The 23,307-nt window shown below is 41.2% G+C and overlaps 1 protein-coding gene across 1 annotated transcript in view; it reads left to right on the forward strand.

Moving 5' to 3' along the window:
- naa30 (N-alpha-acetyltransferase 30, NatC catalytic subunit) overlaps positions 1 to 23,307 on the forward strand; it is a 51,698-nt gene that overhangs the window by 20,950 nt on the left and 7,441 nt on the right. Inside the window, exons 2-3 of the mRNA XM_086003257.1 lie at positions 14,377 to 14,500; positions 22,202 to 22,257. Of these exons, the coding sequence (XP_085859383.1) occupies positions 14,377 to 14,500; positions 22,202 to 22,257 (180 nt within the window). The remainder of the gene's footprint in view (positions 1 to 14,376; positions 14,501 to 22,201; positions 22,258 to 23,307) is intronic.

Consider the following 23,307-nt stretch of genomic DNA (forward strand, 5'->3'; position numbering starts at 1 on the left):
ACAGGATCAGAGAAACAAAAGAACACAGCAACGTGCTGCAGCAAACTAAAAATGGCACAATGACTGACCAGACACTGCAAAGATAACCACCTCTCCCCCAAAAGGCAAGAACAAAAATAAGTTAAAGAAGCAAGGGGAGACAGAACACAAGCACACACAGTTAGGGATGCATCTGTCTTCTGACTTGCCATGGGCTGTGCCGAAGATGATTCACGAGTGTGTCATTCTTAAAATAACCTGCATCAAGTTCTCTGCTCAGACCCACCCTTTAACATTGTGTACAGTTTGTTCACCACGCAAAAAAGACAACACGAGCATTGAGGGGCAGGGTAGGAAAAAAAAAAAAGACAGGAATGCAGTGTAGAGTACAGTTATAAATCTCATCCCCAACGTTGGAAGACTCTGTTACGAGGAAACAAAGATCCGCACCTTGGATGACTAACTGTGAGCAATGCCATGGGAGATGCACTAACCGTGTGTGTCAGGTTGGCTGGGCAATTTGGGTTTTATGTAGCAGCAATTTTTTTTAATCCCATGGTACCAACAGGAAGAGTAATAAGGTCCAATGCTGCATATTTTCTGTATGTCTTGTGTATAGAACACATTTCCTGTGTCACTCCTATAATGCTTTCTTGTCACCGTTTGTGTCACATGCCTGTCTGTCATCATGCTTGCATTTGCTATTTTTAATCCTGTTTCTTTTACTTCTGGCTCACTTCTTCACACATGACTTACTCTGATGTTTGGTTTTACCAACTCCAGAATGTTGTAACCCAGTTGTGGTGACGCTTGTATCAAGTGCCTGAGGATTGTGAGCATCAAGCCTTGGAAGTTTTTAAGTTGTATTTTTGGGCATCAGCAGGCTTAGCCCCACCTTCCTAGCTGACAACCGGGAACAGAGTAAATTTTCTAATCTGTTCTTCAGCTGTCACCCATCCCTTATCAGGTTCCCTGCCTTTAAAGTGTTTCATCAGGGAATCACTGGAAGTCCACTTGACGCTTGAAGACTGGATTTTAAAACTTTGCACTGTCCAAGCTTATGGCTGGCAACCCGGGGCCAGGCTTGTCTAATGGCCAAAGATAGATTTTAATAACTTACGGTTTTTCCTTGCTTATAACTGGGAACATGGGGTTTGGGAGGCTGTTGACTCTGTTGGCGGCAAATCTTTAGTACCAGCACACTGATAAAGCACCTAAGTTCAGCTTACATTCTCCTAGGCTCGCTTCTACCTCAATACAACCAGACACTTCCTCCTTAATACTGACACAACCCTTCGCATCTCCTATACCTTGGGACAGCCCCATATAATTCTCCCATTACACTATCATCCCCAGTACTCACCACCTCCTTCCTCCCCTCCCCACCCCGCCCTCAACAATTCTCCCACAATTATAAACCATCCTCCCAAGTTCTTGTGCAGCCTGAAATCCCTTCTTCTTAATACAGTACTCCCAAACTCCCCATCTCTGCATATTTGCGTGTAAAAATATAACATTTTCCTCCATTTTTTTTTCAGTCTCCATTTTCTTTCAAAACTATATTAACTCTTTCCCTCCCACTAATACCTCATTCACTAATCTCTCACTTCCACCAAACTCTACAACCATTAATTTTCTTCTTCCTTCATCCCCCAATCTTTTACAACACATCACTCAACCCAAGTTCCCACTTTACTGTCCACTCACCGCTGCCAGTCACTTTCCCACTCTGCGGCCTTCTTCCATTTAACATGTTTATCTTCCCATTATTCAAACCAGTTTCCCAACCTTTCCCTTCTCCATCATGCATTCAACTTCACATTCACAAACTCCAACTTAACTTGCTCTAGTGCAGCCATATCGATGTGACTCTCAGTTCTACCAAACTCCGCTCCTTCTATGGTACAGTTATCTCTTTTCTCCTCTTCCTCTTCCACCCCCCTCCTTTTCCCACGCCAGGCTGCCAGTGTCCCAGTATTTCTTCCAATGTTCCCAGACTCCAGAACGCCATACTCTAGTACTTTCTCATTATAGCCACACTTCACATTTCATGCATCCCTTAAGTGTTGCTAACCTACAGGCTTGCCCTCCACAGCACTATCATACCGCAGGACCACCCCAAGTGTTCCACAGGCCATCCCCACTACGGCTAAACTTTACATACCTACCTACAATCTGCTGCAAGTTTCCCACCATCTGTATGGGCTTTAAATCTATATATATATAAACGGATCCTTCTGTCTGTCCTCACGTGTGCGTCTGTCCGGCTGTGCGCTCGAAAGTTATAGAGCGTACCTACGCGCGCGTTACCTCCGAAGAAAGCTTACGCTTCCGGGACGGTCGTAAGCGTATTTACTTTTCGGTCGGACGAAAATTGTTCGCGCCTTATGCAAAAAACCTTCAAAATTAAACTCATTATCTGCTACTTAGCATTGATTGACTGACGTCAAGGTTCGACCAATCCTGTGCCGTCACGGTTGACCAATCCTACAGTACAGTCCCCTGATGGTTGGCCAATCGGTGTGTGTGTGTGGGCGGGACTAATCGTTTTCATCTCAGGGATGTGGCAGCCATTGTTTCACTGCCATTACTTCAGCTTCCAGCTCAAACTACTTTGATCATCCAGCTTTGAAAAAGTTCGTATCTCTTTAAAAAAAAATAACATAAGATTGACCAAAAACATTTTATAAGTACTTTCACTTTCATCTTTCAAGGTATTAAAAGGTAGAAATGTTGCCCGGCAGCAGATTGAGAGAGGGACACAGACAGGGCCCAAAAGCCTGGGACTCGATTTAAAATGTTGCCCGGCAGCAGATTCACAGAGGGACACAGAGAGGCCCCAAAGCCTGGGACTCCATTTAAACCGCCCGGCCCAAAACAGCCCTGGCAACGCCGGGCTCCCCCCAGCTAGTAATATATATACAGATATAATGTAAAGGAATAACATTCAAATTGGATCTCCAAAGCATTTGTAAAAATCCCAGATGAAGTAATAAAAACAGTAAATCAGTGGCTCAGTTATGTGGTTACATAGCATAACATCCCAGTTCTTGCAGAACAGTCCTACTTGCCGTGAGCAGCAAAGTGTAAACTACCATCTATCTATAATACAGTATATTTAAAGTTGTGTGTTTCCTGCACACTTTAAATTTATATAAAATCTTGGTTAGATCACACTTGGAGTACCATGTGCAGGTCTGATCTCCATCCTACAAAAAGGATATTGAAAGACTGGAGGAAATGCAGAAAACATTTACAAGAATGTTACCAGAAATAAGAGGATGCAACTATTGGGAAAGATTGAGTAGGCTTAGAACTCTTCTTTGGAAAAGGAAAGACTAAGAGATCACCAGTTAGAGACATTTAAAATTATGAAGGGTTTCGATAGGGTGGATGTGAAGAAACTGTTTCCTCTTAAGGAAGAACAAGGGGGCATAAAAATAAGATGGTCACAAATTAAATAAAAATTTAGGAGAAATTTCTTTACATTGAGTGGTGCAAATGTGGAACTCACTGCCACGTGGATTGGTTGAAACAGATAGTATTGATGCATTTAAGGGGCTTGGTCCTTGCATGAGGGCGAAAGGAACAGAGAGATACAAGGTGGGAAGAGGTAATTAGAGTGTGGAGCCTTATGTGGAGTATGAACACCAGCATAAACCAGTTGGACCGAATGGCTTATTTTTGTGCTATAGGTACTATATAAAAAGGGACAAGAGAAATAAAACTTGGAGAAAATAGACATTGATGGCAGGATACTGATTCATAGGATGTTTTTACTGAGACCCAGATTCCCAATTTGGATATTTGTATTTATATAGTGGCAGTTTTTAATTTAAGAAAATGAGATGCATGTTAGATGTGTGCATGCGTAGTTCCTTTATACATTGGCAGGGGGAGGGGATGTGGAGACGCAACACTGCTATGATCTGGATGTGACCTTTCATATAGTGTTTGCTGATTCCTTACCCAGTGGGCAAATCATTTGACGGGTGTTCGTTGCTGTAGGCTGACTAGGTACTGGTTTGAAGTCTGCAAGATTTTGATCTATCTTAAACTTCACTTAGTACACTAAAGCAAGGATGGTAGTCGGCATGCTTTTACCACCTGTTTGGACACTGGAAGGTTCTATCAAAAGCAGACTTCTTCTTCACCCTGGGGCCGTGTTTCACTGCCCCCAGAATTATAAAGCCAGTAGGTAGAGAACAAGCATGCTTTACCATTCTGACAATAGTAATGGGCCTTTTGTGGGTTTATTTTTAAGGTGCAGGATTAAAAGATCACTCTTCTTCCCTAATATCCTTTGAACCCAGCATTATAAGAGGAATGGACCCTTGTGCTGTTCACCAATATAGCCTTTGAGTAAGATTGCCAGTTTTTTGCCAAGTTGTGGAATTGTGCTTAATAGGAGCTGAGGTGTTTGAGGAGATTTTGATCCCATATGTCTGGCTTGGATTGAAACCCAGATCACTGAGGTGGAATAGAAATTGTTTAAAAGTCCAATGTGCTACCCTGGCCTTTTTATATTTAAAAAAAAAAAAAAAAAAAAAAAAAAATTGCTTAATAAATTTATTCCCCTCTGTCGAGTGAGCTTTATAGGGTAAATAAAATGTCAACATGACAACTTCATTGTTATTAAGATCATAGAAGAGAAACTAAAGGCAGTTTAAAAGGTTTAAGGGATATAGACTGCCAGTCAACATAAAGAATAGTAGCAAATCATTTATTGCACATCAGATACAATGATGGTGAAAAAGGTAGTTTTACAGTGGAGAAAAGGGAATCTATTATATATACAGTCCAAGTTGGTCTATATCCAGAATACTGAAGGGGATTAGTGATTAAATAGCAGAGGCACTAACCATAATCTTCTAGATTATTTTGGAAATGGGAATTGCACCAAAGGACTGGAGGATGGCAGTTCAGGAATGGATGAGCTAGATAATTATGCACCAGTTAGCCTCACGTTGGTAGTAGAGGGATTGTTATGGACCATAATAAAGGTAATAAAAGACTTGGATAAATGTGGGCTAATCAGGGTTAGTTATCACTAATTAATTTGCATTGGGCAGGTCAACTTTATCAAATTTTTAACAGCAATTACTGGGGCTATAGACAAGCAGAATGGAATGGATGGGGTATACTTCAACATTCAAAACACATTTGATTGCCCCATAAGAGACTTGTTGCAAAGATTGAGACCCATAGTATTGAAAGTAAAGTGGTGATAGGGATAGAGGCATGGCTGATGAATAGAAAGTAGAGAGTGGGGATAAATGGATATTTTTGGATTGGCAAAATGTAGCCAGTGGAATGCCCCAGCAATCTGGATTGGGACCGCACTTGTTCTCCATCTATAAAATATATTGACCTTGCATCTGTGTGCATATCCTGTTGGCTTCTTCCATTATAAATTCCTACATTCAGATTTATAATAGAAACTGAAACTTGTCACCTTGTAATTTCTAACCTCTCACTATTAGTAGCACTTTAGCGCCTCATTTACATGGCTTATACTGCAGTTAAATTCCTATTCTACAACCAGCATTATTTCTCTGTTTTCCAAATTGCCATACATTTTTATACATAACTATAAATAACATCAAATCAAAGTATATATAAATAGAAGGACAGAATGTATGACTTTAAAATGGGGGCTGAATTACATCTGTGCATCCTGGTCCAATTGTCCCCACTTCACTTGAATGCTACACTTGTTCTTGACTCCCTGTATGCAGTGTCACAGGAGATCAACTTATATACATAAATGATTTGGGCACAGTCCTAGAAGAGCCAATATCAAATTTTGCTAATGACCAAATTAGGGAACATGCAAACTGAGAGAATACAGGAGGATGTAGACAGGCTAGAGTTAGAGTACTGTGGTTTTGACTACCCAAATATGATAAGTTTCTGGGAGTCATGGGAAAGAAGCAGTGTAGATTTACTAGGATAATATCAGGAATGAAAGGATAATAAGACTCGGAAAAACTAGGACTATTTTTTTAATTCATTCTCAGAATGTGGGCATCACTGGCAAGGCCAGTATTTATTGCCCATCCCTAGTTGCACTTGAGAAGGTGATGATGGGCCTACCTGAACTGCTGCTTTCAGTGTGGCGAAGGTACTTCCACAATGCTATTAGATAGGTAGTTCCATGATTTTGACCCAGCGTCAGTGAAGGAATGGTGAAATATATCCAGGTCAGGATGGTGTGTGACAATAAATAATGGCCCTGAAATTGGAGTGTATATGATGGCATACTCTGAGTGCGCCATCGTATTCCCTTTGAAATCCACTGCAAGTTTGGGATTTCCGCTTGCGCGTGGGCGAAATCCGGAACTTGCGGCCCATCGACATGTGTTGACAGGCCATCCGCGTGGGCCGTGAAAAAGCAATCGCTGGCGCAGAGTTGGGCTATTTGCCCACCGACTGGCCAGCAATTGCGCATGGTAGTCTCACGGTTGATGCAAGCAGGCGCCAGGGCCTGTTTGTATCAGCGTAAAGGGATATCTAAGCCATTAATTAAACATTTTCATATCCTAAATTATGCACATTCACTATGAAATGAGTTTATGCAAATATTGGCTCTGATTAGTTTTAATGATGTATAAAATTATCAAAAACTTAAATTTTTACTGAGGCTGGTGGAATGAAGGTAATTACGAATAAAATTCCAATTCTGTAAATTGTAAAATAGATTTTGGGATTCCATTGTATCTCATTATGGGATTCCCTTCGTAAATAATTAAAATAGAATTCTGCTTTGTGATTGGAGGACCAGGCCCACGTGATCCCAGGTACACTTACACACCGCCTGGGATCCATGGGCCATTACGCTGCCCTCCACCTTGAGACCGCAAGTTTTTGCAGCCTTGCCGCCAACAGGTAGGTTCGTAATTGTTTTGCGGGTCAGAGGTGTACTCCGGAGGTACGCCTCCGACCACAATTTCTAGCCCATTATCAGAACAGAACATTCAAGGGGAATATAACACAAATGTTCAAAACTTTGCACGAGTTGTGAAGGTAAATAACTTATTTCTACGATAGCAAAATACTGCAGATGTTGGAAATCCGAAATAACAACAGAAAATGCTGGAAAAACTCAGCAAGTCAGGCAACATCCGTGGAGAGAAATTTGAGCCGACGTTTCGGGTTTGACCCTTCTTCAAAACTGGAGAGAAAAGGAACTTATTTCTACTGGTCAGTGGTTCAGTATTACGAAGACATAAATTTAGGATTCGTAATAAAAGCATAAAGAGGTTAGCTCATGCGAAAGGTTATTGGAGCATGGAACAAATACCACAAGTTACTGTTGAATCTAAATCAATCCATCATGTAAGAGAGAATTGGATAAACACTTAGAATTTTTAAAATGTTTCCTCTTCCATGTGAAGGTGCTGGGAATTATAAATCACTGGTCTCAGCTGGAGTATTGTTCAATTCTGGGCACCATGTCAATGTCTTGGAGAGGGTACAGAGATTTACTAGAATGGTACCAGGGATGAGGGACTTCAGTTATGTAGAGAGACTAGAAAAGCTGAGATTGTTCTCCTTAGAGCAGAGAAGGTTAAGGGAGATTTAATAGAAGTGTTCAAAATTGAGGGATTTTGCTACAGTAAATGGGGAGAAACTCTTTCCACTGGCAGGAGGATCGGCAATCAGAGGCCGTGTAGCCTTGTTCTGCTCCTACTGTGTTCTAATTCTGTGTTAGATTTCAGGAGATGGTTTTATTCCTGTTCCTGGCTGGGGTGGAGATCGCCTTTACAGAAGGTAAGTACTGTAGAAAATATAGGGACAGAGTGATCTCCTGGAAGAATTTCGATCGCCTAGATGGGTCGGAGAGGAATTTCCCAGATTTTTTTCTCCCAAATTGGCCATTGGGTCTTTATCTGGTTTTTCGCCTCTCCCGGGAGATCACATGGGTTCAGGTGGATGCAGAGTGATAGAAGATTTGAGGTTAGGATCAGATCAGCCATGATCTTATTGAATGGTGGAGCAGGCTCGAGGGGCCGATTGGCCTACTCCTGCTCCTATTTCTTATGTTCTTATGACACCTATTTAAGGTAATTGGCAAAAGAACCAGAGGGCAGATGAGAATTTTTTTTTACGCAGCGAGTTATGATGATCTGGATGCACTGCCTGAAAGGATGGTAGAAGAAAATTCAACAGTAACTTTAAAAGGCGAATTGGATAAATACTTGCAATAGGAAAAAAATTGCAGGGCTATGTTGAAAGAGCTGAAGAGTAGAACTAATGGGAAATCTCTTTCAAAGAGCCGGCACAGGCATTATGGGCCGAATAGCGGCCTCCTGTGCTGTGTGAAGTGGGATTAGAATCGACCCTCTAATGTGGAGTTTGTGCTACCCCAGGCACGAAGGTAGCTTTAGTGCTGAAATTGGTATATTACAGACTTCTAGTATCAAGGAAAATACCAAAGTTTGCTTTATTGAGATTTTCTATTCTGGTAAGACCAGAGATAAGGTTTGTTTTACATAATGAGGTAACCTCATTAAACAATTCCTCACTACAACTCCACTTCAGCCAGTGATCACATTGTGATAATAGTATTGCTAATGTGAAAATTCAGTGGCTTTTCGAAAGCTTAGAATAAATTTCTCCAGCATAAATTAAAAGTATTATGAATGCTCCTGCTCGAAGAACTTTACTGCTTCCTGATCAGACTGACACTGACCTTCAGGAGAAATACATGGCTTTGACCATCGCTACACTTCTCTGGTCAGCAGATGAAATTATTTGTCAGCCACCAAATTGAGAAAAAGCAGAGAGATAAGTTCTGTACATTAAATAAAGCTGTGTTCTACAATTTTAACCTTAAAATGTCATGGAAAAATTACACAGTTGACGACCGTAGGAGAAAGAATCTTATGACATTGAAGCTTGTGTGTTTAATTCCTGAGGTAGATCTCCCCAAACTGTTAGCTAGCTACAATTGGACGGAAGCCCCAGTTAATTCTTGATTTTTTGTTTTTGTTTAAAGTAACAGTTGTAAAACAGATTATCTTTTTAAAAAAAAAAAAAAAAAAAAATAGACTGTTCCCTTAATTGTTCAGATTCTTCCTGGTCTTCATGTTTCTGCTGTTGCGAGGAAGTAGGAGGTTCTGTGTAGGCAGGATATCCTCGTCTGGCCTATTCAGTTAATGGAATCATATAAATTACAGCACAGAACCAATATTCCCTTTTAAGCTGCACAGCCGTGTAGCGCTCTGCAGCTCCCGCGCAGCCGGCTCACTGGCTTTTAAATAGGTTTTAAAGGGGCTGCGCACCCAAAAAAAAAATTAAAGGGAACATTGCACAGAACATAGGCACATAGAGCATAGGAACAGGAGTAGGCCATTTAACCCCTCGAGCCAGTTCCGCCATTCAATGAGATCATGGGTGATCTGTGACCTAACTTCATATGCCCACCTTTGGCCCATATCCCTTAATACCTTTGGTTAACAAAAATCTATCAATCTCAGATTTAAAATTAACAATTGATCCAGCATCAATTGCCATTTACGGAAGAGAGTTCCAAACTTCTTCTACTCTTTTGTGTCGAAGTGTTTCCTAATTTCACTCCTGAAAGGCCTGGCTCTAATTTTTAGACTATGCCCCCTAGTCTTAGACTCCCCAGTCAGTGGAAATAATTTCTCTCTATCTACCCTATCAGTTCCCCTTAATATCTTGAAAACTTCGATCAAATCACCCTTTAACCTTCCAGAACCTAGGGCCTTGGCAGCTGAAGGCTGGTGGAACGATTAAAATCCCCCCCACCCCCGGGCAATTGTTCCAGTGAGAGAAACACAGTTTTTTGAGTCTATATTCATAACTGTAGCTTTGAATTTCTGGTATAGCTCTAGTGAATCATCACTGTGTATTTTCCATGGCTCTAATATCCTTCCTATAAATGTACTACATTACATTTCTCTGCATTGAACTATATCTACCACCTGCCTGTCCCCTCAACTTAACCACTTCTGGCGTGCTTTTCCACTTTGTAATCTCCTATATAGCACTATCAAAAGCTTTAATGAAAAAGTTTGGTTATTTTCTCAAAAATGATCATTGTTAGGTACAGTCTCTACCATAAAGCTATGTTGGCTTCCTCTGAATTCTGTACTTCTACAGGGTGATTCATCATTTGTTCCTTCAGATTGCCCTCTTGTACTTTCCCTATGATGGAAAGACTGGCCAAGCGGCCTGGGTTATTGCTTTCCCCCTTTCTATAGACTGACATCGTATTCCTTTCTCTCCAATCCTCAGGCACAATCCCTATTTCCAATCATTCCCTAAAGATACCCATTAGCTATTTCCTTAGTGAAATCTGTCTGGTCACTGCCTTGGCTTCTTTCAATGCCTTCAGTCTATCACCTCTTTATTAATTTCATAGAAACATAGAAGATATGAGCAGGAGTAGGCCATTTGGCCCCTCGAGCCTGTTCCGCCATTTAATGAGATCATGGCTGATCATCCAAATTCAGTACCCGGTCCCTGCCTTCTCCCCATATCCCTTGATCCCTTTAGCCTTAAGAAATATATCTAACTCCTTCTTGAATATATTTAATGAATTGGCCTCAACTGCCTTCTGTGGTAGAAAATTCCACAGGTTTACCACTCTGGGTGAAGAAATTCCTCCTCATCTCTGTCCTAAATGGCTTACCCCTTATCCTTAGACTGTGACCCCTGGTTCTGGACTCCCCTGCCATCGGGAACATCCTTCCTGCATCTAGTCTGTCTAGTCCTGTTAGAATTTTATAAGTTTCAATGAGATCCCCTCTCATTCTTCTAAACTCCAGCGAGTATAAGCCCAATCGACCCAATCTCTCCTCATACATCATTCCTGCCATCCCAGGTATCAGTCTGGTGAATCTTCGCTGCACTCCCTCCATGGCAAGAACATCCTTCCTCAAATAGGGCGACCAAAACTGCACACAGTACTCAAGGTGTGGTCTCACCAAGGCCCTGTACAACTGCAGCAAGACATCCTTGTTCCTGTACTCGAACCCTCTCGCTACGAAGGCCAACATACCATTTGCCTTCTTACCTGCCTGCTGCACCTGCATGCTTACCTTCAGCGACTGGTGCACAAGGACACCCAGGTCTCGTTGCACTTCCCCCTTCTCCCAATCTATTGCCGTTCAGATAATCTGCCTTCCTGTTTTTGCCACCAAAGTGGATAACCTCGCATTTATCCACATTATACTGCATCTGCCATGCATCTGCCCAATCACCCAACCTGTCCAAATTATACTGGAGTTTCTCGGCATCCTCCTCACAGCACACACGCCCACCCAGCTTTGTGTCGTCTGCAAACTTGGAGATATTACATCTAGTTCCCTCGTCTAGATCATTAATATATATTGTGAATTGCTGGGGTCCTAGGACCGATCCCTGCGGTACCCCACTAGTCACTGCCTGCCACTCGGAAAAAGAGCCGTTTATTCCAACTCTTTGCTTCCTGTCTGCCAACCAGTTCTCTATCCAAGTCAGTACCTTGCCCCCAATCCCATGTGCCTTAACTTTACACGCTGATCTCTTATGCGGGACCTTATCGAAAGCCTTCTGAAAGTCCATTTAGTGTTCTTAGAATCTCTTCATCTTGCCCTAGACGTTCTACCCTAACAGTAGGATGTCTGTCTGAGACTTGTTTAAATATGTCCCATTAATGATTTGCTATATTGATCTGTCATTTTCTAACCAATTAATCTGGGCTTTTGTTATTTCATTTGAGATAGCTGATTTGCAGTCCCAACACCTTTTTATCTTCAAGTTCTATTTTTCTTCATCTGTTTTTAATGTGAACCTGGTTATGATATGGTCACTGTTTCCCAAGTGCTCTACAGTAAAGTTGCTTGTCTTACTTCATTACCCAGAACCAACTCGAGCACAATCTTGATTAACAATGCCCTGCTCCCATTTTTGTTCTTGATCACCCTTGTAAATTTTAATAGCCAGAAATATTGGCTTCTCCAACTGAAGCAAAGTCAAGGCAATAGGATCATGTTCCTAGATTCTTTATAGTGTCCCCAATTGCTTGACTTTATTTTAATGCTTTGCAAATGAATATTGCAACCCTGACACTTCATACTTCTTGGTACCCTGTCCTTTCTTTCCTTCTTTGTTTCCCTAGCCTTCTCAACCATTTTCCTGTCTACCTAAAGTTTGTGTCTATACCCCCTTTGAGCTTACTTTCTTTGACTGCTTTGCCCCTTCACTGTGCTTATTTTTAACCCCTCCCATATGCTGTGAGGTAAGCTTCTCCACCCAGCCCCTTTTGAGCTCACTAGTTTAAAGTTGCATCCACAGCTCTTTTATTCTTGATGCTAGTTCACTTCGGCCACTTCAATCCCTTCCTTTTCAAAAACTGGTCCCAATGCCACACAATCTTGAAACCTTCCTTCTTTACCACTCTTCCAACCAAACATTCAGCTGCCTAATCTTTCTTTGGCTGTCTGGCTTAGTGAGTGGCGCAGATAGAGTCTTGATATTTAGCTTTCTTCCTAGCTCACATTCCCTATTCAAGACCTCTCCCTCAGTTATTTGTGCCTGCATGGATTATGACTTCTGCCTGCCAGCCCAACTCCTTGTCCTTTATCCTGGCATCTGGGAGGTTCTGGGGTCCTAAATCTTGCCCATATACATACTTGTCTATCTCTTTTCCCCCCCCCCCCCCCCCCCCCCCACCACCTTGTCGAGTTGCCCTCTATCAGCACACCTCTCCTGTGCTCACTGTCCCCCTCCCCGGTAGTACTTTGTTCACAGACCGTGGCCTGCATAGTATCCATAAACCCTCCTATTTCTCAGAAACAGCCTCTAGCTATTGATCCTGAACCAACTCCTCACATTGCAGGTAGAAGAAGGAGTTGGCTAATTTCAGTCCTGGTGAGCTCCCACCTTGATGGTATGTCTCCTGACTACACCTTCTGGCTCTCTTCACACTCTCCCAGTCTCATTCTCCCAACTCTTCCCTTTCTCATCATCTTGTCGAAGTGCATCAATGCTACAGAAAGCCTGGTCTAAAACATTCCCCCCCCCCCTAGCCTTTGTGCTGTGTAATCCATTGTTAAAACTACTTCCCTGTTGAATGCCGCAAATGCATTCTTCTCTGTGGGAATTCAGATTTTGAAGCTCACTTAGTTTATTTCTGCCTTTCCAGTGCAAACTTGCTTTTAAAAGGAACTACTAGTAGTTGCTAGTACTGGTATCTGCAATTGGTATGTTTTATAAAACCACTAGAAAGAACCAATAAAGATTGATTGACTTGTGATGGAGAAAGCGTCTGCATGTCAAATAGCAGCGGTGGGACTTTGTACAGGTACTGGCATGTTGCAGTTTTTTTGTTTGTCTTGCATAGAATACACAGCACAGAAGCAGGCCATTTGGCCCAATCAATCTATGCTGGCGTTTATGCTCCACTCGAACCTCCTCCTATCCTTCCTCATCTAACTGCATCAGCATAACCCTCTATTCCCTTCTCCCTTGCTTATCTAGCCTCCCCTTAAATGTATCTATACTATTCGCCTCAACCACTCTCTATGGTAGCAAGTTCCACATTCTCACCACTCTCTGGCTAAAGAAGTTTTTGATTTCCCTATTTGATTTCTTGGTGACTAGCTTCTATCAATGGCCTCTAGTTTTGCTCTTCCCCACAAGTGGAAATATTCCCTCTCTGTCTACTCTATCAAAACCTTTCATAATTCTGATTCTTTGTCAGGGTAGTTCATTGTTGGGCTTTTACTGCTGGAACCCAGGTTCAAATTCCCCTCGGTCTAGTGAAGTAAAAGTCTTATTTCGCTGCAAGGGCCTTTTGTGAAATAACCCTGGGCAGTCTAAATCATGTGCATACAGCAGAAAACTTCCCTGATCCAAAGTTGGCAATCTGAGAGGCCACAGAATGGCTGGTGTGAGAGTCTGAAAACTGGGATAGAATGGGGGTGCTCTTCTGGCCAGAGGGAATGTATTGCCATCCTATATCTAATCTGGGAAAGTTTGACTCTCCTGAATCTCTCCTAACATGGATTACCTGAAATGGAAAGCATTTCATTCCTTATTACTGACATCACTGGATGACTTGAAATCCAAGGTTTTGTTTCAAACTTCCCCCTTGTCTTCCAGCTCTGCGCAAGTTTCATTTTTCCACTCAAGTTCTGTTCTGCATTATTTATTGATATAACTAATCTTCTCTGGTACTGAGATCTATTGAATTTAAAGGTTCAAGTTAGCGATCATATAATCACAATGCATCAATTAATTTTTAATCCTTTTAGTTGTCTCTACGGGAATAAATTGATAACTATTTAGCTGGCATATATTATGTGTATGTAATATATTTATATATTAGATATATATACTATATTCTGTATATAGTTAAACAATCTTGTGATTTTTCTTTAGGCTATGGTTGGAGATGAGTGTGTGGGTGCCATTGTCTGCAAGTTGGACATGCACAAGAAGATGTTCAGGAGAGGGTACATAGCTATGTTAGCAGTGGATTCCAAATACAGAAGAAAATGCATTGGTGAGATTTATATTTTCAAATTAGCTATAAATTTTATTAAAAATATATATGTAACATCCTTGTTTCCTATGAATGCCCATGATGGGAGTCTTTAATATGACATTAATGTAGTTAAGGGATGGGGTTTGGTTCAAGATTGGGGAGTGTTTTTCACTCTAGTATCTCTAACTGTGGCTTTTCTTCCTATCCCCACTTCACCTCGAGTCCCCCACCTTTTGTAAACGCGGCTCATTCAAAACTCTGCTGCCTGTATCTTATCCCACTCGCGCATCACCCCTGCTCTCACTGACTTACATTGGCTCCTGGTACCCTGGTGCGTGAAATTTAAAATGTTTATCCTTATGTTTAAATCCCTCCATGACTTTGTCCCTCCCTGTAACCTCTTCCAATCTTATAGCCACTCCCCGAACACGCTGGTCTTCTGACTCCAGCCTTCTTTGCACCCCTTATTCCTAGGTCCCACTGTTAACAACCGTACCTTCAGCTACCTAGGTTCCATGCTCTGGAATTCCCACCCTAAACCCCTTTCCCTCTCTGTTTCCTCTTTTTTCAGATCCTCGTTATAACCCACCTCTTGGATACCCTTCCCAATCTATCCTCCTTGGGCTCGGGTCCATTTTTCTGTGAAGTGCCTTGGGATGTTTTTCTATGCTAACGGTGCTATATAATGCAAATTTCTGTTGCTTGCCTTCCCCCCCCCCTCTCCCATCTCTCAGCAGTTTGTTTTAATGAGGTAGCTGAACATCTTTAGATAGTCTTGAGTTCCTTTAACTCACAGCTTGCCTAGAAATTCACTTTTTTAAATCAGTAGCCAGCTTATGGTGCCTAGCTTTAATACAGGTAGCAGTCATGACTATTTTCACATCTATTTTAATTTATTTGAATTAATTTAGCCAGTCCCTATTGGTTAGCAGCAGGTTGTGTGTTTTTAAAACATCAATAATGAAAATTCACTTGTGGGGGAAAAAAAATGCATTTAAAAGCAATTAGCTTGATTGCTTTTCATAACTTGTTCAGTAGTGTTTGCTCAAATTTATAAAACACTGGGAGAAAAATGATATTTTAATTAAACATTGGGATTTCTATTTCCACTGTTCATTACTTGAGTGTTAAATAATCAACAGAAGGTTGGGCTCCGACTGTCCTGTCAGTCATAGTGATCATATTTATTTTAAATGGGCTATATAATGACAAATTACTTCCAAGAAATTCTTGATTTATTGTTGTTTGACTTGTGCTATAAATGAAACAAATTATAAAAAATACATGTACCAAATCTGAAATTTCCAAAATGGAGCAGGTTTTATCTGGGGGTTAATATGGATGAAGAACATAAGAAATAGGAGCACGAATCGGCCCTTCGAGCCTGCTCTGCCATTTAATAAGATCATGACTGATCTTTCACCTCAACTCCACCTTCCCACACTATTCCCATATCCCTTGATTCCCATAGTATCCAAAAGTCTATCGATCTCTGTCTTGAATATATTCAACGACTGAGCATCCACAGCTCGTTGAGGTAGAGAATTGAAAGATTCACCACCCTTTGAATGAAGAAATTTTTCCTCCTCTCACTCCTAAATGGCCGACCCCTAGTTCTAGACTCCCCAGCCAGGGGAAACACCCTCCCAGCATCCAACCTGTCAAGCCCTTCAAGAATTGTATGTTTCAATGAGATCACCTTTCATTCTTCTAAACTCTCGGGAATGTAGGCCTAGTCTACTCAATCTCTCTGATCTGTGATTTGTGTACAAGGACACCCAGGTCCCTGTGAATACCAACATTTCCCAGTCTCTCTCCACTTAAAAAGTATTCTGCTTTTCCCTACCAAAGTGGATAACTTCACACTTCTCTACATTATATTCCATCTGCCATGTTATTTCCCATTCACTTAACCTGTCTTTATCCCTTTGCAGCCTCTTTGCGTCCTCCTCACAGCTTACTTTCCCATCTCATTTTGTATCATCAGAAAACTTGGATAGATTGCACTCTGTGCCTCATCTAAGTCATTGATATAGATTGTAAATAGCTCAGGTCCAAGCTCTGATCCTAGTTACAGCCTGCTAATCCGAAAATGACCCGTTAACTCCTACTGTTTTCTGTCTGTTAACCAACTCTCAATCCATGCTAATATATTACCCCCAATCCCATGAGCCCTAATTTTGTGTAATAACCTCTTGTGTGGCACCTTACCGAATGCTTTTTGAAAATCCAAATATACTACATCCACTGGTTTTCCCCCTTATCTACCCTGCTAGTTACAACATCAAAAAACTCAGATTTGTCCAACACGATTTCCCTTTCATAAATCAGTGTTTTCTAAGAGCCCTGTTACCACGTCCCTAATAATAGATTCGAGGAATTTCCCTACTACTGATGTCAGGCTAACTGGACTACAGTTCCCTGTTTTCTCTCTCGCTCCTTTTCTTATATTTGCTACCTTCCAATCCACGATTGGATCTAGGGAATTCTGGAAGACCAAACCGATGCATCCACTATCTCTGCAGCCACCTCTTTTAAAGCCCTAGGATGTAGGCCATCAGGTCCAGGAGATTTGTTGACTTTTCGCCCCATTAGTTTCTCAAGTACTATTTCTTTACTAATACTAATTTGTTTAAGTTCCTCATTCTCACTAGACCCTTAGTTGCCCACTATTTCCGGAATGTTATTTGTATCTTCTACTGTGAAGACAGATACAAAGTATTTGTTTAATGTCACAACCATTTCTTCATCCCCCATTATAATTTCTCCTGTCACTGCCTCGAAGGGAACCAAGTTTACTTTTGCTAATCTCATCCTTTTTACATACCTATGGAAACTTTTACAATCTGTTTATATGTCTCTCGTATTCTCTCTTTTTCTTTATCAATTTCTTGGTCATCCTTTGCTGAATTCTATAATCCTCCCAATCCTCAGCCTTACTACTCTTTTTGGCAACATTATAAGCCTCTTTAATACTATCAATTTACTTTAATAAAAGGAAAGTGGGACATAGATGGTCAGTTAGAGTTCGGACTTTTAAGCTTTGAAATAAACTCTTTAAACGGGAAAAAAACTACATTCCTGAAATAAAAACAGAAAATGTTGGAAATGCATGTCTGGTCAAGGGAAAACACAGCTTAACGTTGCTGAGGTGTACCCTTCATCAGATTTGAAACTAAAAGACAAGCATTTTAATAAGATTATAAAAAGTGCAGAGAAAAAGAGGTGGAAGAGAATTAACAAATTCTCCCAACTATGGAGAGGAAGTTAATGAGTTAAATGACCTGGAGACTGCTTAATATAAAACTGTTGGGTGATATAAAAGATAGTCAGTGAGATGATGAAAAGACATCAAAAGAATGTGCAAATAATTAAGAGGGTGAAAAGATGCAGGTGAAGCACAAAAACAGACTAAAAGACATAGAAGTAGGGAGCGTTCAAAATTTGAAATGTAAAAACTTCACCTGTGAAAATAGAATCTGGTAGGGTATGACTTAGGCTTTCAAAGCTGATTTTTTAATTGAATATTTTTTGCAGTAAGAACAAATGATTGGATGCAACAGTGCTTGGACCTCTGCTTCTCATAATAAGTAATGATAGTGGATTAGGAATAGGATTTTTCAAATTCACTAATGATGTGCAGTTGTTTGGCATTGTAAAAAAAAAAAAAGTTACTGATATGAATATTATCCAAAAGGATCTAGAGATTTAATTTTTGCACAGGTGATTACAAAATTATATTAAGTGGAAGGTGATGAGCATTTTTAATAGCTAAAATATATAAAATACAATGGCCTAGATTTTCTGGTATGGATACAGTTTATAGCAAATTGTTAGAAACTGGTTTTGCATTTTCAGGAATGGAAGTGCACTATTGGCACCCTGTTTTTCAGAGGTTATTTGCATAAGAGCAGAGGCAGGTTGGGCAAGTGCAGGAACACACCAGTAGTGAGAATGCAAAATTGCTGAAGTGAAAGTTAAAGGTTTGAGACAATTCAAGTGTTGAATAGGGGGACAACAACTCTGAAGACCTATCAACCTATTAGTAGCATTTTTTTAAGGCTGTAGGGCGAGAGGACCAAGATGACCAGCAAAAAATGAAGCCGAAGGAAACTTGAGATGCAAGCATGATTCTGCAGGCAACTGACTGAGCAGCCCAGCACCCAACCCTCAGTTAGATAGCTGCTGAGGTATTACACGAGGGTAGTTGAGGAGAATGGTCTTTGTGCCATTCCATAGCACCATCCCTGTAAGTTAGTGTTTCAGTATGCCTGGATGAAGGTGAAGCCAAATTTCAGGCCTCAGCTAGCTGTTGCTTTCACTGGCTGTACTGGCTTTATGCTACATGATGTTTGCAAATGTCTTTGCAGCAGATGTCCCTGCTTTACAACTGGCTTCACTGATGATCCAGACCTTGTATAGATAGTTCCCATAGTCATTGCTAGGGCCTGCAGATATGGTTGGTGATATCTTGGGTCCAGCCAGAGTACACTGGCTGTTGATCACAATGGTATGCCTTTTATGTAGTGTGATTGAAAGCATGACCTGTTGTGGTCAGGTGCTTGCAAGGAAACCTAAACCTTGTAGTTGGTCAATAAAGAAAGAACTTGCATTCATGCTGAGCATTTCACAACCTTGTGACATCCCAAAGCACTTTACAGCTAATGAAGTACTTTTGCAGTGTAGTAATTGCTGTAGTAAGTCACTGCTGTAATGTGGCAGCCAATTTTGCTCCCACCAAGAACCCACAGCAACGATGAGGTAAATGACCACAAAATTTGTTTGGTGGTCATTGAGGAATAAATGTTGGCCAGGACACCAGGAGAACTAAACTGCTCTTCCTTCAATAGTGCCATGGGATCTTTCATGTTCACTTGAGATGCCAGATGGGGCCTTGCTTTAAGGTGTCATCTGAAAGACAATACGTCCAACAGTCCAGCACTTCCTCAGTACCACAATAAAGTACCAGCCTAGATTATGTGCTCAAGTCTGTGGTGTAGGGCTTTAACCCATGACATTCTGACTTGGACGAGGGTGCTACCACTAAACCAAGGTATTTACATTTTAGTGTTGATTTCCCAGCTTCCATTGTAGTTGAAGCCTCTGTCTGCACTAGTTGTGTGTTGAAGTGGAGTATGCCAATAATCTGCCCAAGTGGAGTATGTGCACATCTGTTGTCAGAAGCAGGTGTGTCAGTACTGGTAGATGGGCACAGTGCACCTCTCCTGCATTCTGACAAGCCTATTGAACCTCCACTTCCAAATATGTCTGATTTTTCCCAATGGAAATCCACCTTTCAAGCAAGTAATGTTGCTGGAAGCAAATAAAAAAATAAAAAAACACAATTAAAACACAAGGCTCATGAAAACCTGAGTGCCGGCAGGAACATAAATTAAGTGAATAACTGCAAAAACAGCTGAAATAAAATTATCTTAACATTACTATGTCCTTTTTAAATGAACTTCCAAATAATTACTACTGCCAGCAACCCTGGCCATTCTGTTCACGTAAGTGTAATTAAGAGCGGATGTCTTTCATGGAAGAACATTGTTGCATGGCATGCAAGACATTGCCACTCCCAAATTAAAGAAAGAACTTAGGCATAAATTGTACTTTTTCTGTCTTCAGGAAGTCCCAAAGTGCTTTACATACAATAGATTACCTTTTGGAGTGTTACTGTTATGTAGGCAAGCATGGCAGCCAATTTATGCACAGCAAGGTTCACAATTAGCAAATGAATGAATGATCGTATAGTTTATTTTTGGTTGTGTTGGTTGAGGAAGGAATGTTGGCCAGGATATCACGTGATGTCCCTACTGTTCTTCAAATCGTGGCAAGAGATTGTTTTGCATCTACCTTAGCAGGTAGGTGGGATCACAGTTTACTGTCTCATCTGAAACACAGAGCACCTCTTACAATACAGCCCTTGCACAGTACTGCACTGAAGTTCTTAGTGGGGCTTGTAGCACAACTCTGACTCAGGCAAACATGTTACCAACTGACCCTCGGTGACGCTTTAAAATTAATATTTAAATTAAGTAGTCGTCTGTTTTAGGTGGGCACATCCTGTTCCTGTTTTTCCCCACTCATGGAAATGAATACACTGCACAGTTGGCAGCGATTCAGTGTAATTGGAGAATCTGAGTGGTAAATGTGGAGCAGGAAAATAATCAAGGAAAGTGAGTGCTTTGTCGATTTGTTACCACTAAGAGGTTGCAAAATGATAGCTTGGCAGTATAAATTGATGACAAATCTGTCTTTAGTAATAGGTCTGAAAATATGTATATTGGATGTATAATCCAAAACTGGGCCTTTAGTGATTAACCAGCAGTAATCTTAGTAAAATGCTACCTAGATTTTGCAAATTTTAAGACCTATCTAGTCCGTTTCCCTCCCGTGTGTCCATACGTAGGCAACTGATGTTGGTCCTATAGCTGATGAGGAAACTCTGAGGCTTGGGGCAGCACTGTTGGAAGGTGTTGCCTGTATACTTGAGTATGTGAACATACGCTCTATATCCTGGGTCTGGCGCCTATTTTGACTGGGTTGTAGAGATACAGAGCTGCTGCTGAAGCTCCTTGCTTACAACACAAGGATTTATATTTACCCACCACAGGCTCCAGAGTTACCTTGGTTAACGGGGTAAAAAATATCACCTTTGATAATTGAGGACCGTTACAGTTTGCGATTAATCCTGTAAAGTGGAGTAATACTGAACAAGGTTAGTATTGAGTTTCGTCCTCCACCCCTCTTAGTGACATTCTGCCTTCTGTTTACCGTGGTCTATATAGTTGAGAGTAGATTAAATATTTTTATACCAGAGGGTTGGTGTAGATCATTTTCACTGAATCTGGCTGTTTGAGCAGAAGGGAGCCAATATACTACTGAGCTACAAATGGGAGCGGTCTCCAAGGAGCTTGCCTGTCAAGACAAATGCCTGAGGCTGCTTTTATACTTTTATTTTCTTTTGGCACACTTCTAAGCCTCTTCCATGTGTCCTTTCTGTTCTCTTGTTTACACAATATTTAGTCATCAAATAATTTCCAGTTGATTAAACAGACCATTCCTGTCCCAAAAATACTGCCATTTGTGCGTTGAGAGATTTGTTTTTCTTGCAGTAGAATTTGATTTACCGAGTGCATGTCCTTCAGCGCACTTTGCTAATAAGATTACTAATGCTATCCTTAACGGTATTATCAGTGCTCAGCCCATTTTTATTGAATTTGATACTGTAAATCGTTACTTGCTATTTACTATAAAAATAGCATCTAACCATTGATGTATACTTCTTGGATCCTTGGCTCTATTAGCTTGACATTAATTAATAATGTGGTGCATTGTCATTTAGTATTTTTGTCCACACCAGCCAGCATCTGCAGCTGGATAGATGGACGACATGTTTCTTGGCTTCTGCTAATGCCATTCTGAAACCGACTGCTAAGAAGTGTTGAAACAACCAGAAAGTCATGCTCTCTCCCTGTGGGAAAGTGTATGGCCTCCTCTTGGTGTTTCTCTATAGCTACATGACAGCCATCAAGAACTGTGTAAAATTACTTGCATGAATGGCATCCTTACAGTGCTGTTTATTGGTTCTGTATCTTGTGCATTCTGACTTTGCAGTTAATATTTCATTTTGGAAATTTAGGTTAGTTAATGATCCGAGTTACTTTTCCTGTATATTTATGAACTGACTACAATTTATGCTACCTTGTTTTCCAGGCACAAATCTGGTGAAGAAAGCAATTTATGCCATGGTCGAAGGCGACTGTGATGAGGTACAGAATGCTGTGTAGCTATATTTGGATTTCATTGTTTCAGTTTCACTATACTTTTATTAGACTTGCATTGCTTTTATATTCCCCTCCCCCCTGGATATTCACTGCTCCCCTGCTCCCTCCTCCAACTGGTCTTGCCATTGACTGTTGACTACTTCAATCATAATCTGTGATCAGAAGTGAGGGTATCTTCTTCATATTCCTCTCTTTCTCTCCCCCCACACCGTCTCCCCACCCCCCCCCCCCCCCCCCCACCTTCAGCAGCGGGTGGACTTGCATGTATGGGATTCGCCCCACTTGCTTCTTCCTGAGGTAGAAGTGGCTCACTACTGCGAGTTGCTCTGTCTAACCAAGAGCTAGTAAAATTCAGTAATTGAAGGGAGTCAAGTTAAATTACAGTAGAGCATTCAAATGGAAGGCCAGTGAATGTGTGCAGTCCAAACATTCTGACGGGTGTGCTCACTGAGCTAACTAGTCAGTCATTTAACAAAAGGGGCTGTATTGTATGCCTTACAAACTCAATGCAATTTTAAAGAGGTGTGCAAGAAACATTCAAAATATGATTGCAGAATTGGGAAATGTGACTTATAGAATCATAGAATGGTTACAGCACAGAAGGAGGCCATTCGGCCCGTCGAGCCCGTGCCGGCTCTCTGCAAGAGCACTTCAGCTAGTTCCACTCCCTCGCCTGTTCCCCATAGCCCTGTAAATTTATTTCCTTCAGGTACTTATCCAATTCCCTTTTGAAAGCCACGATTCAATATGCCTCCACAACCCTTTCAGGCATTGCATTCCAGATCCGAACCACTCGCTGTGTAAAAACGTTTTTCCTCATGTCCCCTTTGGTTCTTCTGCCAATCACCTTAAATCTGTGTCCTCTGGTTCTCGACCCTTCCACCAATGGTTCTCGACCCTTCCACCAATGGGAACAGTTTCTCTCTATCTACTCGGTCTAGAACCCTCATGATTTTGACACTGCTGTCAAGTCTCCTCTCGACCTTTTCTGCTCGAAGGAGAACAACCCCAGCTTCTCCAGTCTATCCACGTAAC

The sequence above is a fragment of the Somniosus microcephalus genome, chromosome 12, assembly GCF_052327205.1.
Source record: "Somniosus microcephalus isolate GS21.2 chromosome 12, FLI_Smic_1.0, whole genome shotgun sequence".
Classification (NCBI taxonomy): domain Eukaryota; kingdom Metazoa; phylum Chordata; class Chondrichthyes; order Squaliformes; family Somniosidae; genus Somniosus; species Somniosus microcephalus.